The sequence below is a fragment of the Tamandua tetradactyla genome, chromosome 2 (assembly GCF_023851605.1).
Source record: "Tamandua tetradactyla isolate mTamTet1 chromosome 2, mTamTet1.pri, whole genome shotgun sequence".
In the NCBI taxonomy this organism is placed as follows: domain Eukaryota; kingdom Metazoa; phylum Chordata; class Mammalia; order Pilosa; family Myrmecophagidae; genus Tamandua; species Tamandua tetradactyla.
Genome location: NC_135328.1, coordinates 18601900 through 18623236, shown reverse-complemented (window position 1 = coordinate 18623236; position 21337 = coordinate 18601900). Strand labels below are relative to the sequence as shown.

Genomic DNA, 21337 nt, shown 5'->3' with positions numbered 1-21337 from the left:
CACCAAAGCAGCATCAAACCTGGATGGCAGTTCTAGCCCTACTGGCATCAGCAGATAGCAGTCAAGTGCTGCTGCCACTGCTGGATGGATTTTCAAACCACTCATTATGTTCGTAAATAATAACATAAATACTGTTTCCAAAACATACATGCTTTATTTTTGCATTATAAAAAGCATTCAAACATCTCTTTAACAATTAATGAGACTCATTTCATCTGTCTAAATAGTTTATTTTTTTTGCCTTGTACCTAATTCAGTTATGTGTGTAATACCTTTGGAATTAATTGAATTGCATTACCCGACACCCCCCCCATCCCAAAACATATGTTGAAGTCCTAATTCCCACTGTCTTCCTCCACTAGAACATGAACCCAAAGGAGGTAAAATCTCTTTCTGTTTTGTTTCAGAATATTTCCTCAGCATCTGCTCTGGATTGCTAATGATGCTAGAAATGCAATATACCAGAAATGGAACATCTTTTAAAATGAGAATTTATTAAGTTACAAGTTTACAGTTCTAGGCCATAATAATATCCATATTTCTGCTAACAGTCTCCTCAAAGCATTCTAGGACTAATCTATCAAATTCCTCACAATTCTTCCATAATTTTCCCCTTCTCCATTTAAAAATCTGTTTCAGCATATTTGGTATTGTTAAACCACAGCACCCCCCTCTGGTACTAAAATTTGTTTTGGTTTGCTAATGCTGCTGGAAATGCAATATACCAGAAGTAGAACAGCTTTTAAAATGGAAATTTATTTAGTTACACGTTTATAATTCTAAGGCCAGAAAATGTCTAAACTAAGGCATCCAGATAAAGATACCTTGATTCAAGAAAGGCAGATGTCTGTCACATGGAAAGTTATGTGGCTGGTGTCTGTTGGTCCTTGTTCCAGGTTCCACTGCTTCCAGGTTCTGATGCCAGTGGTTTTCTCTCTGAGTGTGGACTTTCACTTAGCTCCTCTGCAACACAGCTCTGGGCTCCAGCTTGCTTAGCATCTCATGGGAAGGCACATGACAATGTCTGCTGGGCTCTGCATCTCCAAACATCTGTGTCTGGGCATCTGCTCTCTCTATTCGAACTCCAAGCATCCCAAAATTTCTGCATCTCTGCCAGCTCTAAGCATCTGTCTAGCTTCTGCCAGCTCTCTCAGCTCCTGGTGTCTCCAGGGGCTTCTGCATTTCCAAACGTCTGTGTCTCTGAAGCAACTGTGTTTTCTCTAAAATGTCTCCCCTTTTAAAGGGCCCCAGAAAATGAATCAACACCCACCTTGAATGGCAGAGCCATTTCTCCATCTGATTAAAAGTCTGCACACCCACAACTGGGTATGCCACATCTCTATGGAATTAAGTAAACTAATCAAAAGGTCACATCCACAAGTGAGTGGGCCAATCTCCATGGGAAACCATCTAATCTAAGGTTTTCACATGACAATATTGAATTAGTATTAAAGGACATGGCTTTTCAGGAGTACACAACTTTCAAAGCAGCACAGCATCTCAATCAATGCCAGATATACAGCAGGCACTCAGTAAATTATATATCAAAGATTGAATGACTATGACCAGTTAATGCACAGTCTATAATTATAAATACTGAATGCAAATAGAAATGAACTGATTGCATAAAATAAATTCTCTTTTCAGATGAAATACATTTAAATGACTTTCAAAATTGAGAAGGATTTCCTAATTCTCAAGAGGGCTGACATTAAGCCTGTCTCAGGGTATCAATTTTACAACCATAAAACAGCATGACCTTTGAAACTGCATTTAAAATATTCATGCCTCATTTAGATCACACTTAATTTATTGCAATTAATTAGTCTTACATGAATTAAATGTTTACCATGACACTTCCTATTGTGTCCAGTGTGACCTAATCCTTGGGCCTGCCCTAAATGGCCGAAGACTCACTTAGTATTTAATTAAAATTTTATTAGAAGTAATAATGGAGCAACTATGTGATCCCAAGTGAACAGTCCACAATAAACACCTTCAGGAAAATAAACTATTTTAGATGCAAACAGAAAGTCTATTCTTGGCCTATTTGGATGAGGTTTTTCTCTTTAACTCAAAAGAAAGTAACTGTTAAACAAAGGGAAGTTAATTTACTATTCCTTTTACAAAGCAAACAATCAAAGAACTTCATCCAAATTCAAATGCTTTTTTACCTGTAACTTTTCAATATTAAATTTTAAAAAGTCAATATTTAATAGTTGATATTTATAAAAACGTGTTGCATTACATCGAATTATGTACCCAGCAAATGGCATGTTTTTGGTTTTTTTTTTTTAATACATGGGCAGGCACCGGGAATCGAACCCGGGTCCTTGGGCATGGCAGGTGAGCATTCTTGCCTGCTGAGCCACCGTGGCCCGCCCAAATGGCATGTTTTTAATCTTAATCTGCATTCCTGTGAGTGTGAACTCATTTTAAATAGGGCCTTTTGAAAATGTCAGTTTCAGTTAAGGGGTGGCCCACCTGAAGGAGGGTGGACCTTAACCCACACTGCTAGAGGCCTTATATAGGCCAGGAGTCAGAGGAGGGCACGAGACAAAGCCATTGCCGTGTGGTGAGAGGGAGCAATGGAGGCCAAGGCAGCTCACGGGCGGCAACAAGTCAGGACTAGAATTCTACCAAGCGCAGGAGGAAGCAGGCCTTGCTGATGCATTGACTTTGGGCTTCCAGCCTTGGAAACCATGAGGCAGTAATGCTTGTTTAAGCCCATTATGCGGTGTTGGTCACAGCAGCCTGGCAAACTAAAACACACGTTCACTTAGGTGTATTCCCAAATGAAAAACATTCAACCAAACAGATCTTCATGAATTTCTGAGAAAATATGACTTCCTTATTTAGACTTTGCTGCGGAAAGGGGAATGCAGGAAATTGTGTCTCTTCAGACCTTAAATCTATATATTTCTTCTTGCTATGCAATTTAATATAAGCTCAAAGAAAATGCTATAAAGGAAAGGAATAGAGTGGAAAAATAAGGAAAAGGAGGAAACTAAATACATGTTACCAAATTTGACTACTTTTATTTTTAATTAAAGTGTTGGTCAACTCTGTTAGTTTCATCCATTTAAAGAGTCTTTATTTCAAGTAGTATATTTTCTTTCTCTTATGAAAAAATCTACTTATATACTGTGCTGGTTTGAAACTATTATGTACCCCAGAAAAGCCATGTTTTAATCCCGATCCAACCCTGTAGGGGCAGCTGTTTCCTTAATCCTCATTCAATATTGTAAGGTAGAAACTTTTGATTAGAATATCTCCACAGAGATGTGAGCATGTAATTGCATGTATGACTTTTTAATTAGTTGGAGATGTGACTCCACTCATTCAAGGTAAGTTTTAATTAGTTTACTAGAGTCCTTTAAAAGGAGAAACACTTTGAGGAAACCTTAGATGTGGATGCTTGGAGAACAGTTGCTTCAGAGCTGACAGAGACATGGATGTTCGGAGATGTTTAGAGTGTAAACAGAGAGAGCACATGCCTAGGCATGGGCAGCGTCCAGCAGACACTGTTATGTGCCTTACCATGAGATGTTGAGCAAGCCAGGACCCAGAGTTATGTCATGGAGATGCTAAGTGAAGGCCTACAGATGTTTCGAGAGGAAACCACTGGTATCAGAAGCTGGAAGCAACAGAACTGGGAACAAAGACCAGCAGATGCCAGCCATGTGCCTTCCCAGCTGACAGAGGTGTTCTGGATGGCATCAGCCTTTCTTAAGTGAAGGGAACCTCTTGATGCCTTAATTTGGACAATTTTAATTAGAACTGTAAACTTGTAAGTTTGCAATGCAATAAATTTCCTTTATAAAAGTCATCTCATTTCTGGTATATTGCATTCTGACAGATCAACAAACTGCTGCTTCATTTTGCAAATACCAAACATGTTGGAGAAGCTTTTTAAATGGATATGGGGAAGGTTCTGGAAGAATTGTGAGGAGTTTGATAGAGAAGGCCTGAAATGCTTTGAAGAGACTTTTGGTAGAATTGTAGACTATAAAGATACCTCTGATGAGGCTTTAGTGAGAAATGATGAATGAGTCATTACACTCTGGAAGGAAGACATTCTTTGTGCATGGAGGGCAGAATTTGAGAGTGATGAATTTGGATATTTAGCAGAAGAAATTTACAAACTAGATGTGAAAAATGCAGTCATGCTGCTCCTTGCAGCTTATAGTAAAATGTAACAGGAAAGAGATCAATTGAGAACTGAACTCTTGGGTACAAAGGAAACAGAATTTGATGGTCTGGAAAATTCTGGGCTTCCAGAAAGTGAGACCCCAGTGTACAGGGCCCCAAATGCAGATATAACTAAACATGAAACCGGTCAGCTATTTCAGAAAAAGCCAGGGCTGGAAATGGGGTTATCCAGAAAGGATTTATGGAAATTATGATCCCTGCATACTACATAGAAAACCAACAAGAGTGTTGTGGAATCTGTATAAACAGAACCATTGCCAGTCTGGACTAAAATGGGCACAAAAGGGACAGATTGAAGGAAAAATGACTTCAGAGGCAGAAGCATGGAAGCTAAGGTCCAGAGCCAGGAAATCTCAGGCCAAGAGAACAGACACACCCATACACATGGAGAGAGTGAGTCTGCCCTGAAGGCAGAGGGCAGGCCTTTCTGCCTAGATGTTCTGGGAGACTTATGGTGCCCTAGGCCTCCAAGAGGGTAGAGCACATTCCCTGGAGATTAGCAGGACCCTGGCTGCCACCCCATTGTTCTAGAGGGGTTAAGCATATGCCTTTGAGATGGCAGAGATCCCAGGTGCTGCCTTGATGCCTGAAGAAGGTGGGGCCAAGAGAAGGGTGGTCCCCACAATGTTCTATAGTGTTGGAAAACTTATCCCATCATTTGGAGAGAGCAGGGCTGATGCATAAGACCTTGGAAAGGCTGGGATTGCAGCTTTCTAAAGGCCCCAAACTAAAAGACCCTCAGACTTTGAAACCCAATGGAGTTTTTCTTGAGGTTTTTTGAACAATTTGAGTCTGGTGACCCCTTTTCACATTTCAATTTCTCCTTATGGCAATGAAAACATGTATCATATCACTGTCCCTCCTTTGTATATTGTCAGCAGGTAACGTTCTGAGTTTCACAGGTCCAGAGCCAGAGGAAAATTTTTAGCCTTAGGACAGACCATGCCTATAATTAACTTTGATGAGATTTTGTACTAGCTCTGACTTTGTATTATATTTGTATTGTTACTGAAATGGTTTAAGGCTTTATGATATTGTAACGGGATCAATATATTCATATATGTAAGGAACATGTCTTTTTTGGGGTCCAGAGGGTGGAATATGCCAGTTTGAAACTATTATGTTACCCAGAAAAGCCATATTTTCATTCTGATCTAATTCTGTGGGGACAGCCATTTCTTTTAATACTGATTCAGTATTGTAGGGTGGAAACTTTTGATTAGATTATCTCCACAGAGATGTGAGGCACACAATTTTGTATGTGTGACCTTCTGATTAGATGGAGATGTGACTCCACCCATCCCAGGTGGGTCTTGATTAATTTACTAGATTCCTTTAAAAGGGGAAATATTTTGAAGAAACCTTAGATGCAGATGCTTGGAGAACAGTTGCTTCAGAGCTGAAAGAGACTCAAGTGTGGCCCAAATGAATCAGGGTGGGTCATAGTCCACTTCACTGGAAGACTTATAAACAGAAGAAACTAGAATCCAGAAGTCAGGGACGGCCACAATGGAAGAAGCCGGAAGTCAGTAGAAACCACAAGAGCAGACACAAAGAAAGGGAGGTCACTGAGATAGAGGCAGAGATGGAAGCCAAGGAGCCCCCAGGATTGTGGCAAGCTAGCACCATTATGCTACATATTTCATGGGGAAAGCACAGCCTTGTCAATACCTTGATGCTAAACCTATAGTCTCTGAAACGAACCAAAAATGCTTTTTGTAAGTTAACCCATTGAGTTGTATTTATAATAGCAACTCTGGCAAATGAAGACATGTCTGTAAAAGATGGAGATGTAAAGTTCATTGGGGACCTGGAAGAGGAGGCAGCTAGCTGTCAGGATTGATAAAGAGGAACTGTTAAAGCAGAACTCTGTGGATGAGTAGGATTTGGTCAGCTTTAATTGTGAAGGGGCAGCTGTGGGATTGGATAGCATGTGCCTTGCTATCTGGCAGAGGAGCCCTGACGCCAGCAACCTTTCTTCAGAGATGGTATCTTCCCTTGATGCCTTAATTTGGACATTTTCATGGCCTTACAACTATAAATTTGTAAGCTAATAACCCCCCATTGTAAAAGCCAATTTATTTCTGGTATATTGCCATTCACTAGCTTTAGCAAACTAAAACAGGAGCTAAGTTGCAAAACAGGATGTAGGGACATCACTTAAGAAGCAAGAAATTCTAATGGGCTAAAGTAGTGATTCTCAAACTTGAGTATGCATCAGAATCATCTGGAGGGCTTGTTAAAACCCAGGTTATAAGTCTCCATCTCCAGACTTTCTGATTCAGCAGGTCTGGGAAGAGACCTAAGAATTTACATTTCTAACAAGTTCCTAGGTGATATTGCCCCTGGTCAGGGAATACACTTTGAGAACCACAGGCCTAAACTATAGAGATAACAGATGATATATATGGAGAGAATAAAAGCGATGGGACCTAGTAGTCTATTGGGTATAAGAACTGCAAGAAGAATGAGCTTTGGATGACGCCCAGGTTTTTACTTGAGGAACCAGGTGGATCTTGGTGCCATAAAACAAGTAATTGTGTCTTTATCAAGGAATCCCTCTTCCTCTACGGTGCTCTATCTTTGAATTCTCCAAGCTCTACCTGTTACCTGCTGTCTCCCCACCCTATCATCCCTACCCTACAACCAGCATCTCATGCTGTGACCATTAATTGACAATAGTAGAATGCCCCTGCTTTATTCTCTCAGGATCCAGCTCTCTGTTAGCATAGGTTAAACCTATTGTGTCACTGATTATGAATGTGGGAATGTGATGCTCCTCTAGGGTGACAAATGTCTACTTTAATAGTGGTCATCCAGGCCTCATTCCAATGTAATGAGTTGAGTGGGAATTTCAGGCACCACAAAAGAGAATCTGAATCCTTCCTGGATGATGGATGCCTGAAATCATACCACACAGTGAACACAGACTGACTTTACCAAGTCTCTGGAAATACAATCTGGACTCCCTAAATGACAGAGGTAGTTACAATTTCCATTCTTTAGACCCTGCCCCAGAGGGGTTGGGTTACAAAAAGGCATGACTTACCTTTGCCAGGAAAAACAAAACAAAACAAAAAAGTAGTAACTTTTAAAGATAATTCCATTTGATGGTAATCTAATGACTCCCCACTTTGAAGAACTTGCTTTAATTATGTATGCAGGAAGCAGATCGGACAGTGGCCCTAAAATCTTTAGCATTTTTTTATTTATAAGTAAGGGCTTAGTCCAGCATGTTCTTGTACTTACCTATGAATCTTATGATCCTTCGGAGTAAGGGGTTCAGGTAACAGCATTCTCCAGTCAGAATAGTTTTCTCCTGGGCAATCAAGGATTCTCTGGTTGACTTTATGAAATACATGGATATCTCACCAATAAAAATCTGGGGAAGGAATGTTTAAGAAACATCATGGTGGAGAACTGTTTCATAAAACAGTTTGAAAGAACTGTTTGATAAAAAAGTGGCATTAAACAACTTTTGAGAGTATACAATCCTATTGAAAGACGTTATGTTGGGCAGAAGGAGGGTTAGATAATAGCTTAATTCTTCAAAAGAATGAGAGGAAACAATAATAGATAGTGTCAGGTAGTTTTCAGGCTACAACATTATATTCTAAGATCAAATAATGAGTGGAAATAATAAGCTGTAATAGAATTTATAAGGCTCATGCTGAGATTGAATTTTGTTAATTCAATCTGTGGATTGCAATAATGAGGAATAAATGGCCTAAGTGAACAAAAGAGCATGATATACATACATCAGAATAAATTCTTATTTCATTATTTGGCAGTGCTACCATTATTTCCACAATAAAACTGTACTTGAATACTTTCACCTGAGATATAGTTCTTCTACTCTGAACTCGTTCTCTGTACTTTCTTTCTATTTTGACCTCTTTCTTGTTATTATCTTGAATGATATATTATCATTTAAATCAAAATGCCCTTCCACAGATTGTAAGCTCGTGAAGATAGGGACCATATCTTATATTATCTTTATTATCCTTTAGCACCGTGTGTGTGCACTTCTAAAACAAACAACTGGTGGTACCTCATCTCAAAAGGAAAGTTATGGCGCTGCCATCCATCAACCCTAACTCAAAAAGTTGGCCTCCCCAGAGACCAGGCAAGGGGGCTATAGACAACAATTGTATGAGGAAAATTTACCCTCAGCATCCTGCTCCATACATAGTCATCTCTGGCACTGACGCAGCCCTTCAACTTTTCCTGCCTCGGGAATGTCCCTTAAGTGTGAAATGTGATTGGATTTCTGGGGAAGATGGTGGACTAGGGATCCCAGGAATCACCCCTTGTCCAAAATAGCTAGTAAACAAGCAGGAGGTATCTGAAACAACTGTTCTGGGACTCCAGAGGCCAGAAGGACACTACAGTATCCAGGGAAGAGTGGGTGAGAAGACTGACAAACTGCAGTAAAGCACTCTGTGTGGTGGCAGCTGGCACCCATTCCCCTCTGTCATGGTGGGCTCCCTCAAGATCCAGTCCCTGGCTGGTTGCTGCTGTCAGAAAGAGACATTCAAATCCTCTTCCCCAAGAACAGGTTGGAGAATGGATGAGTGCTGATCATGGATTTTGATTAGCAAATTTGGATCACTGGGTCCTGGCTCTGAGCTACTGTTTCAATCCACTCTGGACAAAAGTGGTGGCAGCAATTGTTTCAACCCTGCCCCCAACAGGGTTGGAGCCAGTGGAGGTTTAAGGGCGCAGTAAGTTCTTAAGACTGCAGGAAACAGTTTGCTGAGGGGCACCATTTGCTTGGGAAGGCCAGGAAAGCACAGCTTTGGGAAGCCACCAACAAAGCTTTTAGCTTCTTTCCTGATACTCTTTCCAGGGCACTTTGTAACTGGTTGCATCCCCTTTGTGGGTTTCTGCCCCTATTTTGGCTGGGAAACACTGACTTGGTAAACTCCTTTCTGGGGTGGCCCTCCTCCCAGAATTTGTTCTCCAGGCAAAAGCAGCTGGAGAAAACAAAAGGAGTGTTAAAAAAAAACCTATAGAGGCAAAACAAAGACAAAAACAAACAAACAAACAAAACCAGAACAGATTAAGATTTCTGAAGCAGAAAGGAACCTTCTTCCTAGGGGTGAAACAATTCCATAAATAGTGCAATCTTAAAAATTGTGCCACATATCTGATCAATTAAACATGGGTTATTTCAAGGATCTAGAATAAGTTGAACCAAATGTCAAAGAGGAGCCTTAACACAAAGCTAATCTACAATGAAAGCCCAGGCAAGAGAGGGAAACTGACATTCGGAGTAAACACATCAAGATAATCAGGTGTATAGACATCAGCCAAAAATTACAAGCCGTACTGAGAAACAGGAAGATATAGCCCAATCAAGGGAACAAATTAAACTTCAGAGGAGATGTAGAATTTGGAGCAACTAATAACAGACGTTCAAACAAATCTCCTAAATCAATTCAAGGAATGAGGACAATATGGTTAAAGAGACAAAGGATATTAAGAGGACACTCTGTGAGCATAAAGAAGAATTTGAAAATATGAAAAGAAACATGAAATTGTGGGAATGAAAGAAACAATTGAAGAGATTAAAATACATTAAGGACATAAACAATAGGTTTGAACAGAAAGAAGAAAGAATCAGTGAACTAAAAGGCAGGGCAATTGAAATCTTACAGACAGAAGAACAGGAAAAGAATGGAAAAAATTGATCAGGGTCTCAGGGATTTGAATGACAGCACAAAGTGTACAAACATATGTGTAATGGTGTACCAGTTAGGAGAAGAGAAGGGAAAAGGGGCAGAAAGAGTATTTGAAAAAATCATGGCTGTTTCCCAGCTCTTATGAAAGACATAAATATTTATGTCTAAGAAACATAACGTACTCCAAACTGAAAAAAATCCTAATAGACCTTCTCAGAGGCACATACTAATCAGAATGTCAAAGGCCAAAGACGAAGAGAAAATCCTGAAAGCTGCAAGAGAAAAGTGATTCATGGGAACCACAATTCAAGGAATCACAATAAGAGTAAATGCCTACTTCTCATCAGAAGGTGAGAAGGCAGTGGTATGATATATTTAAGGTACTGAAAGAGAAAAACTGCTAGACAGGAATTCTTTCAAAAATGATGGAGAGTCTAAAATATTACAGATAAAAATAAACTGAGAGAGTTCATCAATATCTGCCCTATAAGAAATACTAAAGGGAGTTCTGCAGGCTGAAAAGAAAAGACAGGAAGCAGAGGCTTGGAGTAGAGTAAAGAAATTAATATTATCAGTAAGGTTAACTAGAAGAGTAAAAAGGAAGAAAAAATAAAGATATGACATAAAACATCAAAGGATAAAATGATTGAAGTAAGTACTGCCTTTATAGAAATAACATTGAATGTTAATGGATTAAACTCCACAAACAAAAGGTAAATTGGCAGAATGGATAAAAAAGTGTGATCCAACTATATGCTGTCAACAAGAGGCTCACCTTAGACTCAAAGGCACACAATATGCTGAAAGTGAAAGGCTGGAAAAAGATATCCCATGAAAGTAGTAAACCAAAAAGAGCTGAGGTAGCTATACTTATATCAGACAAAATAGACTTTAAATGTAAACTGTTATAAGAGCTAGAGAAGGACACTATTTATTAATAAAAGGGACAACCCACCTAGAAGAAATAACCAATTGTAAATACTTATGCACCTAACCATGGTGCCCCAAAAATACATGGGCTAGGGTGAAGCCAAGATGGTGGCTTTGTGAGGTGTAGGATTTAATTCATCCTCCAGAGCAGCTAGTAAATAACCAGGAAGAGTACAGAACAACTGCTGGGACCACATCAGTGGCCAGACACACAGCGTACCCCAGCCTGGACAAGCTGGACAGGCTGTGAGCCCACCCAGAACCGTGAGTTTCCCAAGTGGTGGTGGCTGGCGCCCCTCCCCCACAGATTGCTTCACAGAGGGGATAGGAAAGAGACTTCATTAGCAGCAGGGGCTGAGCACAACCAAGCTCCAATGGTGGAATTAATTAACACATTCTAACTACTAAAAATAGGCCCCCACCTCAGCTGAACTTCAAGTAAAAGCTGAGGTTGCTGGTTTTTGCCTCAGTACAGAGGAGTCAGGGCTGATAGAAAAAAAAAAAAAAAACCACAGAGGATTTTTGGATCAGACAGCACATACTACTTGAAAGGGTCTGGGCTCTGAAGGAAAGGACAGGGCGTATAGGACCTGGAGATACACAAAGCAATGTACTAACTTAAGCTCTTGATTGACAAACATGAGGACTAAGGGTTCTTGCTCTGAAAAGGATTTTTTGTGTGTGTGGCTGTGTTTCTACAGCTTGATTGCTGTTTGGATACAGCTGCAGAGCTTCTCAGGCTCCAACTGCCCCAGGCATGGGCAGAATTAAGCTTGTTTTTGAGTTTTTCTGGAGGCTGTGCCTTCCCCAGGAGAGGAGTGGGGCCCAGCACAGGTGGAATCCCTTCCTCAAGGAATTCAAAACCCAGAGTCTGGAAAACTGAAGCAATTAAAGCCAGCCTACAACCTCTACTCTGTCTCAACCACGTCCCCAGCAGGGACAGTCTGCTGAAGTTAAAGGTACCACATCACCTCATGCTGGTGGGACTTGCAGGCAGACAAGTGCCACATACTGGGCAGGATAGGAAAAATACAGAGTCCAGAGGCTTCATGGGAAAGTCTTTCAACCTGCTGGGTCTCACCCTCAAGGAAAACTGATGCAGGTGACTCTTTCCTCCTAAGAGGGAGCCAGTTTGGTCTGGGAAAATCTGACTAGGCTCTATAATACCTAAGTAGGGTATTATATACTCTCCTAAGGGGGAAAAAGGCACCATACAGGCAGGGCAAGAAACAAGAAAACAAAAACTGAAAAATTCTGATCTGTTAAACAAAACCTAAGCTAGAGGTCCAGAATAAGCTGAGCTGAATGTCAAAGAACAGATAGACAACAAAGTCATCTGGCAAGAAAATCTTAGGTAAGAAAAGTGGAAACAATCTCCAGAATAAACTATTTAAGGAAATAAATGCCTAGATGCCAGCAAAAGATAATGAACCATATTAGGAAAATTGACAATATGGCCCAGTCAAAGGAACAAACCAACAATTCAAATGAGATATAGACATTGAAACAATTAATTCAGAATGTTTGACCAGACATGGAAAACGTCATCAAAAATAAAATCAATGAATTGAGGGAGGATATAAAGAAAGCAAGGGACAAACAAAAAGAAGATCTCAAAAGTCTGAATAAACAAACCACAGAACTTATGGAAATGAAAGTCACAGTAGAAGAGATGAACAAACAATGGAAACCTACAATGTTAGATTTCAAGAGGCAGAAGATAGAATTAGTGAACTGGAGGATGGGATATCTGAAATCCAACAAGCACAAGAAAATATGGGGAATAAATGGAAAAATATGAGCAGGGACTCAGGGAATTGAATGACAACATGAAGTGCATGAATATACATGTTGTGGGTGTCCCAGAAGGAGAAGAGAAGGGAAGAGGAGGAGAAAAACTAGTGGAGGAAATTATCACTGAAAATTTCCCAACTCTTATGAAAGACTTCAAATTACAAATCCAAGAAGTGCAGCACACACCAAACAGAATAGATTTAAATAAACATACTCCAAGACACTTACTAATCAGAATGTCAGATGTCAAAGAAAAAGAGAGAATCTTGAAAGCATCAAAAGAAAAGCAATCCATCACATACAATGGAAGCCCAATAAGACTATGCATAGATTTCTCAGCAGAAACCATGGAGGTGAGAAGACAGTGGTATGATATATTTAAGATAATAAAAGAGAAAAACTGCCAACCAAAAATTCTATATCCAGCAAAACTGTTCTTTAAAAGTGAGGGGGGAAATTAAAACATTTTCAGTGAAAAATCACTGAGAGAATTTGTGACCAAGAGACCGGCTCTGCAAGAAATACTAAAGAGAGCACTAGAGACAGATAGGAAAAGATAGCAGAGAGAGGTGTGGAGAAGGGTGTAGAAATGAAGACTACCAGTAAAGGTAAAGAAAAGAAAAATTAGATATGATATATAAAATTCAACAGACAAAATGGTAGAAGAAAGTACTGCCATTACAGTAATAACACTAAATGTTAATGGATTAAACTCCCCAATCAAAAGACACAGACTGGCAGAATGAATTAAAAAACAGGACCCATCCATATGCTGTCTACAGGAGATGCATCTTAGACCCAAAGATAAACATAGGTTGAAAGTGGAAGGTTAGGAAAAGATATTGCATGCAAACAACAATGAGAAAAGAGCAGGAGTAGCTATACTAATATCCAACAAATTAGACTTCAAATGTAAAACAATTAAAAGAGACAAGGAAGGACACTATGTATTAATAAAATCTCACTGATATGAACTAACATTAGTAAATGAACTTGGAGAATTTCAGTTAAGAACAGAGACCATCAGGAGATAGAAATAGGGTAGATACTGGGTAATTGGAGCTGAAGGGATACAGATTGTGCCATAGAATGATTGTAAAAATGCAGAAATGGATAGTACAATACTACCTAACTGTAATACAATAATCTTAGTACAGTGAATGAAGCTGAATGTGAGAATGATAGAAGGAGGAGGGCTGGAGGCACAAATGAGATCAGAAGGAAAGATAGACTATAAAGACTGAGATGGTATAATCTAGGAATGCCTAGAGTGTACAATGATAGTGACTAAATGTACAAATTAAAAAATGTTTTTGCATGAGAAAGAACAAAGCAATGTCAATATTGCAGGGTGTTGCAAATAGATGGCAATTCATATTTTCAAACTTTATTTTATGTGTGAGACTAAAGCAAAAAAATGTTTATTTGGTACAAAAGTTATATTTTGACTAGTGTATTTCCTAATGTAACTTATGTGAATAGTTTAACTGAACACCGTAAGTACATGGAACCTTGAGTAGGACAAGGTTTAATTGTAGGATGGCCTGATAAATCCCAGAGTGATTTGAATAGTGAATTACAAAGTACTTGCAAAGTCCCCTTGGGGGAATGGAAAGAAAGGGGGAAAATTCAACTTCCCCAAGTGGAGAATTCCTGATATTCTTGCAAGCAGTGGGGACAACCAAAGCAATAGGCCAAGCCCTCAACTTGGTGTTTGTTCATATGAAACTTATCCTCACTAAGGATAGGCTAAACCTACTTAAAATTAGGCCTAAGAGTCACCTCTAGAGAACCTCTTTTAGTGCAGAGATGTGGCCTCTCTCTCTCAACCAACATGACAAGCAAACTCACTGCCTTCCCCCTCTCTACGTGGGACGTGACTCCCAAGGGTGTGGACCTTCCTGACAACATGGGACAGAAATCCTAGAATGAGATGGGGCTCAGCATCATGGGATTGAGAAAACCAAAAGTGGGAAGACAGAAAAGAGACAAAGTGTCAATGGTTGAGAGATTTCAAACAGAGTGAAGAGGTTATCCTGGAGGTTATTCTTATGCATTATACAGATATCACCTTTTTAGTTAAGGTATATTCAAGAGGCTGGAGGGAAGTGTCTGAAAATGTAGAGCTGTGTTCCAGGAGTCATGTTTCTTGAAGATGATTGGATAATGATATAGCTTTTGCAATATGACTGTGTGATTGTGAAAATCTTGTGTCTGATGCTCCTTTTATCTATGGTATAGACAGATGAATAAAACATATGGATTAAAAATAAATAAATAATGGGGAAACAAATGTTAAAATAAATTTAGTATATTGAAATGCTAACGATCAATGAAAGGGAGTGGTAAGGGCTATAAAAAAATAGAGGAAACAAAGGCTAAAATATATTGGGTGGATGGAAATACTAGCTGTCAATGAGAGGCAGGGGTATGGTATGTATGAGTTTTTTTGTTCTTTCTTTTTTATTTCTTTTTCTGAATTGATGCAAATGTTCTAAGACATGATCATGGTGACAATATTGTGAGTTTTCGATTATATACCAAGAATCAGATGAACATATGATAAGAATGTTTGTGTTTGTATGTTGTTATGTTTAAAAAAATTTTTTAAATTAAAAAAAAAATACATGGGCTAAACACTGGCAAAACTGATGGGAGGAAATTCAGATGTCTCCACAATAATAGCTGGAGACTATAATACACCACTCACCAATAGATAGAACATCTAAACAGAAGATCAGTAAGGAAATAGAGAAATTGAATAATATGATCAATAAATTATACCTAACAGACACATGCAGAACATTGCACACCCCACTTCCCCACCAAACAGCAGGATATACATTCTTCTCAAGTGGTCATTGCTTATTCTCCAGAATAAACCACATGTTGGGTCACAAAGCAGGTCTCACTAAATTTAAAATTATTGAAATTATATAAAGCACTTTCTCTAACCATAATGGAATGAGGCTGAAAATCCACAAATACATGGAAGTCAAATGAACACACTCTTAAAGAATCAGTGGGTCAAAGAAGAAATTTCAATGAATGGAAATGAGAACACAGCATATCAAAACTTGTGGGATTCAGTGAAAGCAGTGCTGAGAGGGAAATTTATAGCCCTAAACACTTACATTAAAAAGAAAGAGTTAAAATCAAAGACCTAACTGCATACCTGGAGGAACCAGAAAAAGAACAGCAAAGTAATTCCATAGCAAGGGAAGGAAAAAACAAAAAAAAATGCAAAATTTAGAGCAAAATTAAGTGAAATTGAGAATATAAAAAAAATAAAGAGAATTAACAGAACCAAAGTTATTTCTTGGAGAAAATCAATAAAATCAACAAACACTTTGCTAGACTGACAAGGGAAAAAAAAAAGGGAAGATACAAATAAATATAATAAGAAATGGGGGGAATATTACAACTGACCCAAAAGAAATAAAAAAGGATCATAAGAGGATACTATGAACAACTGCATGTCAAAAAATTAGACAACTTAGACAAAATGGACAACTTCCTAGAAACACACAATCTACACTGACTCCACGAGAAATAGAAGACCTCAACAGACCAATTTATAAGAAAATAGATGGAATTTGTCATCACAAACTTCCAACAAAGAAAAGCTGAGGACCAGATAGCTTCACAGGTGAATTCTACCAATGACTCCAAGAAGAGTTAATAATAATCTTGCTCAAATTCTTCCAAAAAATTGAAGAGGAAGGAACATCACCTAACTCATTCTATGAGGCCAACATCACTTTAACACCAAAGCCAGATAAAGTTAGTACAAAGAAAAAAAATAACAGACCAATTTCTCTATTGAAGATAGATGCAAAAATCCTCAACAAAACCCTGCAAATTGAATTCAACAACACATTAAAAGAATCATACATCATCACTAAGTGGGTTTTATCCCAGGAATGCAAGGGTGGTTCAACACAAGAAACTCAATTAATATACTACATCACATTAATAAATCAAGGTGGACAATCATATAATAATCTTGATTGATGTAGAAAAGGCATTTGATAAAATCCAGAATACTTTCTTGATAAAAACACATTAAAAATAAGAATAGGAAACTTCCTCAACATTATAAAAGGCATTGCACTGGTTTGAAAGGATGTATGTTTTAATCCTAATCCCATTTTGTAAAGGCAATTGTTTCTTCTAATCCCTATCCAGCACTGTATGTTTGAAACTGTAATTAGATCATCTCCCTGGAGATATGACTTAGGGAGTCACATCTTGATGTGATCTTGATGTGATCTTGAGTGATCAAGAGTGGTTGTTAAAATGGATTAGGTGGAAACGTGTCTGTATCCATCCGGGTGGGTCTTGAGTAGTTTACTGGAATCCTATAGAAGAGGAAATATTTTGGAGAAAGAGAGATTCAGAAAGAGCAGAGAAGAACAACACAGCTGTGAGAAGCAGAGAGAACCAGCCAGCAAACTTTGGAGATGAAGAAGAAAAAGGCCTCCCAGGGACCTTCATGAAATAGGAAGCCAGGAGAGAAAACTAGCAGATGACACTGTGTTCGCCATGTGCCCTTCCAGCTGAGAGAGAAACCCTGACTATGTTCACCATGCGTCTTTCCAGATGAGAGAGTAAACCTGACTGTGTTCACCATGTGCCTTGTCACTTGAAAGAGAAACCCTGAACTTCAGCAGCCTTCTTGAACCAAGGTATCTTTCCCTGGATGCCTTTGATTGGACATATCTATAGACTTGCTTTCATTGGGACATTTTCTTGGCCTTAGAATTGTAAACTACTTACTCATTAAATTCCCCTTTTAAAAAGCTATTTCATTCCTGTTATATTGCATTCTGGCAGCTAGCAACTTAGAACAGGTGAATATGAAAAAAACACAGCTAACATTGTACCCAATGGTGAAAGACCGAAAACTTTCTGTCTAAGAATAGGAACAAGATAAGGATGAGCACTGTTATTCAACATTGTGTTAGAAATTCTAGTTAGAACAGTTAGGCAAGAAAAAGATAAAAAAGAAATTTGAATTGGAAAGGATGAAATAAAATTTTCAGTATTTGCAGCTAACATGATCCCATATATAGAAAGACCTGAAAAATCTACAACAAAGCTAATAGAGTTAATAAATGGATTAAGTAAAGTGGCATGATACAACATCAAAATGCAAATATCAGTAGTGTTTCTAAACACTAGTAATGAGCAAACTGAGTAGGTGATCGAGAAAAATTCCATTTACAATAATTACTAAATGAACCAAATATCTAGGAATAAATGTAACCAAGGATGTAAGGGGCCTTATTCAGAAAAGTAGAAAACATTGCTAAAAAAATTTAAAGAAGACTGAAATAAATGTAAGGACATCTGTGTTCATGGATTGGAAGACCAAATATTGTTAAGATAACAATTCTACCAAAAATGATTTATAGATTCAATGCAATCCCAATAAAAATTCCAATAGTCTACCTTACAGAAATGAAAAAGTCAATTATCAAATTTATTTGGAAGGGCAAGGGGCTCCAAATAGCCAAAAATGCTTTGAAAATGAAGAGCGAATTTGGAGGGTACACTCTAGTTGACTTTAAAGCATATTACAAAGATACAGTGATCATAATAGCATGGTACTGTCATAAAAATAGACATATTGATGAATGGAATTGACTTAAGAGTTCAGAAATAGACTCTCACATTATGGCCAATTGATATTACACAAAACTGCCAAGTTCACTCAACTGGGACAGAATATTCACTTTAACAAGTGGTGCTGGTAGAACAGTTATCCCTATGCAAATAATGAAAGAAGACCCCTAGTTTATACCATATACACAAATTAACTCAAAATGGATCAAATACCTAAATATAAGAAACAGAATCGGGTGGGCCACGGTGGCTCAGCAGGTAAGAATGCTTGCCTGCCATGCCCAAGGACATGGGTTCGATTCCCAGTGCCTGCCCATGTAAAAAAAAAAAAAAAAGAACCATAAACTTCCTAGAAGGAAACGTAGTGAAGCATCAAGATTTTATGGTAGGCAATGGTTTCTTAGATATTACACCTAAAGCACAAGTCACAAAAGAAAAATTAGATAAATGGGATCTAACTTTTTTGAATTAAAGGACTGTCAAGAAAGGGAAAAGGTGAACTACTTGTGCTGGTTTGAAAGGATGTTATGTCCCCTAGAAAAGCCATGTTTTAATCCTAATCCCATTTTGTAAAGGCAGCTGTTTCTTCTAATCCCTATTCAGCATTATATGTTTGAAACTGTAATCAGATCATCTCCCTGGAGATGTGATTTAATCAAGAGTGGTTGTTAAACTGGATTAGGTAGAGGTGTGTTTCCACCCATCTGGGTGGGTCTTGATTCCTTTCTGAAGTCGTATAAAAGAGGAAACATTTTGGAGAATGAGACATCTGAGAGAGAGCAGAGCAGAATGACATAGCCACATGAAGCAGAGTCCACCAGCCAGCGACCTTTGGAGATAAAGAAGAAAAATGCCTCCTGGGGAGCTTCATGAAACAGGAGCCTGGAGAAGCTAACAGATGACACCATGTTCACCATGTGCCCTTCCAGATAAGAGAGGAACCCTGACCGTGTTCATCATATGCCTTTCCAGATGAGAGAGAAACTGACTGTGTTCACCATGTGCCTTTCCCGATGAGAGAGAAACCCTGGACTTCATCAGCCTTCTTGAATCAAGGTATCTTTCCCTGGATGCCTTTGATTGGACATTTCTACAGACTTGTTTTAACTGAGACATATTCTTGGCCTTAGAACTGTAAACTAGCAATTTATCAAATTCCCCTTTTTAAAAGCCATTCTGTTTCTGGTATATTGCATTCCAGCAGCTAGCAAACTAGAACACTGCTCAATTGGAGAAAATATTTGGAAACCATATATCTAATAAGGGTTTAATGTCCAGAATGTATAAAGACATCCTACACAAGACAAACAACCCAATGAAAAAGTGAGCAAAAGACTTGAATAGATATTTTTCCAAAGAGGAAATACAAATGGCCAAAAAGTACATGAAAAGATGCTCAACATCACTGGCTATTAGGGAAATGCAAATCAAAACCACAATGAGAATATCATCTCACAGCTACTAGAATTTCCACTATTTAAAAAACAGAAGGCTACAAGTCTTAGAGAGAATGTGGAGAAATAGAAACCCTCATTCATTGCTGGAGGGAATGTAAAATGGTGCAGCTGCTGTGGAAGAAGTCTGGCAGTTTCTCAGGAAGCTAAGTATTGAATTGCCATATAATCTGGTAATTCCATTACTAGGTATATATCCAGAAGAACTGAAAGCAGGGACTTGAACAGATACTTTCCCACTATTGTTCATAGCAGCATTACTCACAATTGCCAAAAGGCAGAAGTAACTCAAGTGTCCATCAACTGATGAATGGATAAACAAAATGTGTTATATACATAGATGGAATATTATTCAGTTGTAAGAAGGAATGAATTCCTGATGCATGCAACAACGTGGATGGACCTTGAAGATATTATGTTGTGTGAAATAAGCCCAGACACAGAAGGAAAAATATTGTATGATCTCACAGATATGAACTAATTATAACAAGCAAGCTCATAGAGTTAGAACCTAGAATACAGGTTACCCCTCGATCACTTGGGGGTGGAGAATGAGGAGTCGATATTTAAATTGCACGCAGTTTCAATTTAGGCTGAAGGAACAGGTTTGGAAATTGATGGTGGTGATGGTAGCATGATATTGTGGGTGAAATCAACAGCATTGAACTATATATGTGAACGTGGTTAAAACAGCAAACTTTAGGCTGTACATATTACTGGAATAAAAATTAAAAGATGAAACATAGGACAGTACAGCACAGTGATACTATTGTAGATGATGGACCATAGGTAAAAGCACAAGAATAAGAATGTTCTTTTATGGGTTATAACAAATGTATGACCAGGAGGTAATAATAGAGTGGTATATGGGGAAAAATACACTTAAAAATAATGGGTGATAGAACTATTTTAATAATCTTTCATCAACTGTTTTATAGACTCATATCTTATAAAAACGAACAAACAAAGAAACAAAGAACTGGCATGAGGGAAGTTTATACTGACTCTGACGCTACCACAACTGAAGATGGAGTCCCATCAATGGAGAATATGAAGTTAATCACCATCATCTACTGAATATTGGGTGCCAGGCACTTTACCATAGTCTCTTTCCAGCTCATAAGATCCCCAGTAGTGCAGGGAGCATTATTTTTGCTTTACTGATGAAGAAACCAAAGTTTGGCAAGGTTAACTAACTTATCCCAGAGGGTGTACACAACTGACACTGGGGACTATGGAACTTATACCTGGGTTAACAGGTGCCAAGGTCCACCCTTCCCACTGCATTTTTATTTTCCTAGTCCAAATGTCAACATTTCCCCTTAGAAGAATGTGACTTTCTAGATGTGCTTTGTTGCTATAAATGGCCTCTGGTTTTAGATAAACCTCATCAAGATTTTAAGAATTTACATGCCATTATGTGATGCCAACTGGATGGATAAAGCTAATGCCATGAAAGGAATACAGGTAATGGAAATTAAACTATAGAATCACTTTTAGGTGATTTTCCTTTCCTTTTATGGGTGATGAAACTGAGGGTCTAAGGGAATTGGCCTTGCTCAGCCAGTGTTGAAAGTTCTAGAATGCAGACTACATTTCTATTTCCATTACACGATTTTATCTCTTACTTTAAAG

General features: G+C 38.4%; 1 protein-coding gene across 1 annotated transcript in view; it reads right to left on the bottom strand.

Annotated features, from left to right (window-relative positions):
• Window positions 1-21337, bottom strand: part of PLPPR1 (phospholipid phosphatase related 1) — a 58444-nt gene that overhangs the window by 24596 nt on the left and 12511 nt on the right. The window contains exon 2 of the mRNA XM_077140317.1: window positions 7462-7594. Within this exon, the coding sequence (XP_076996432.1) occupies window positions 7462-7594 (133 nt within the window). The remainder of the gene's footprint in view (window positions 1-7461; window positions 7595-21337) is intronic.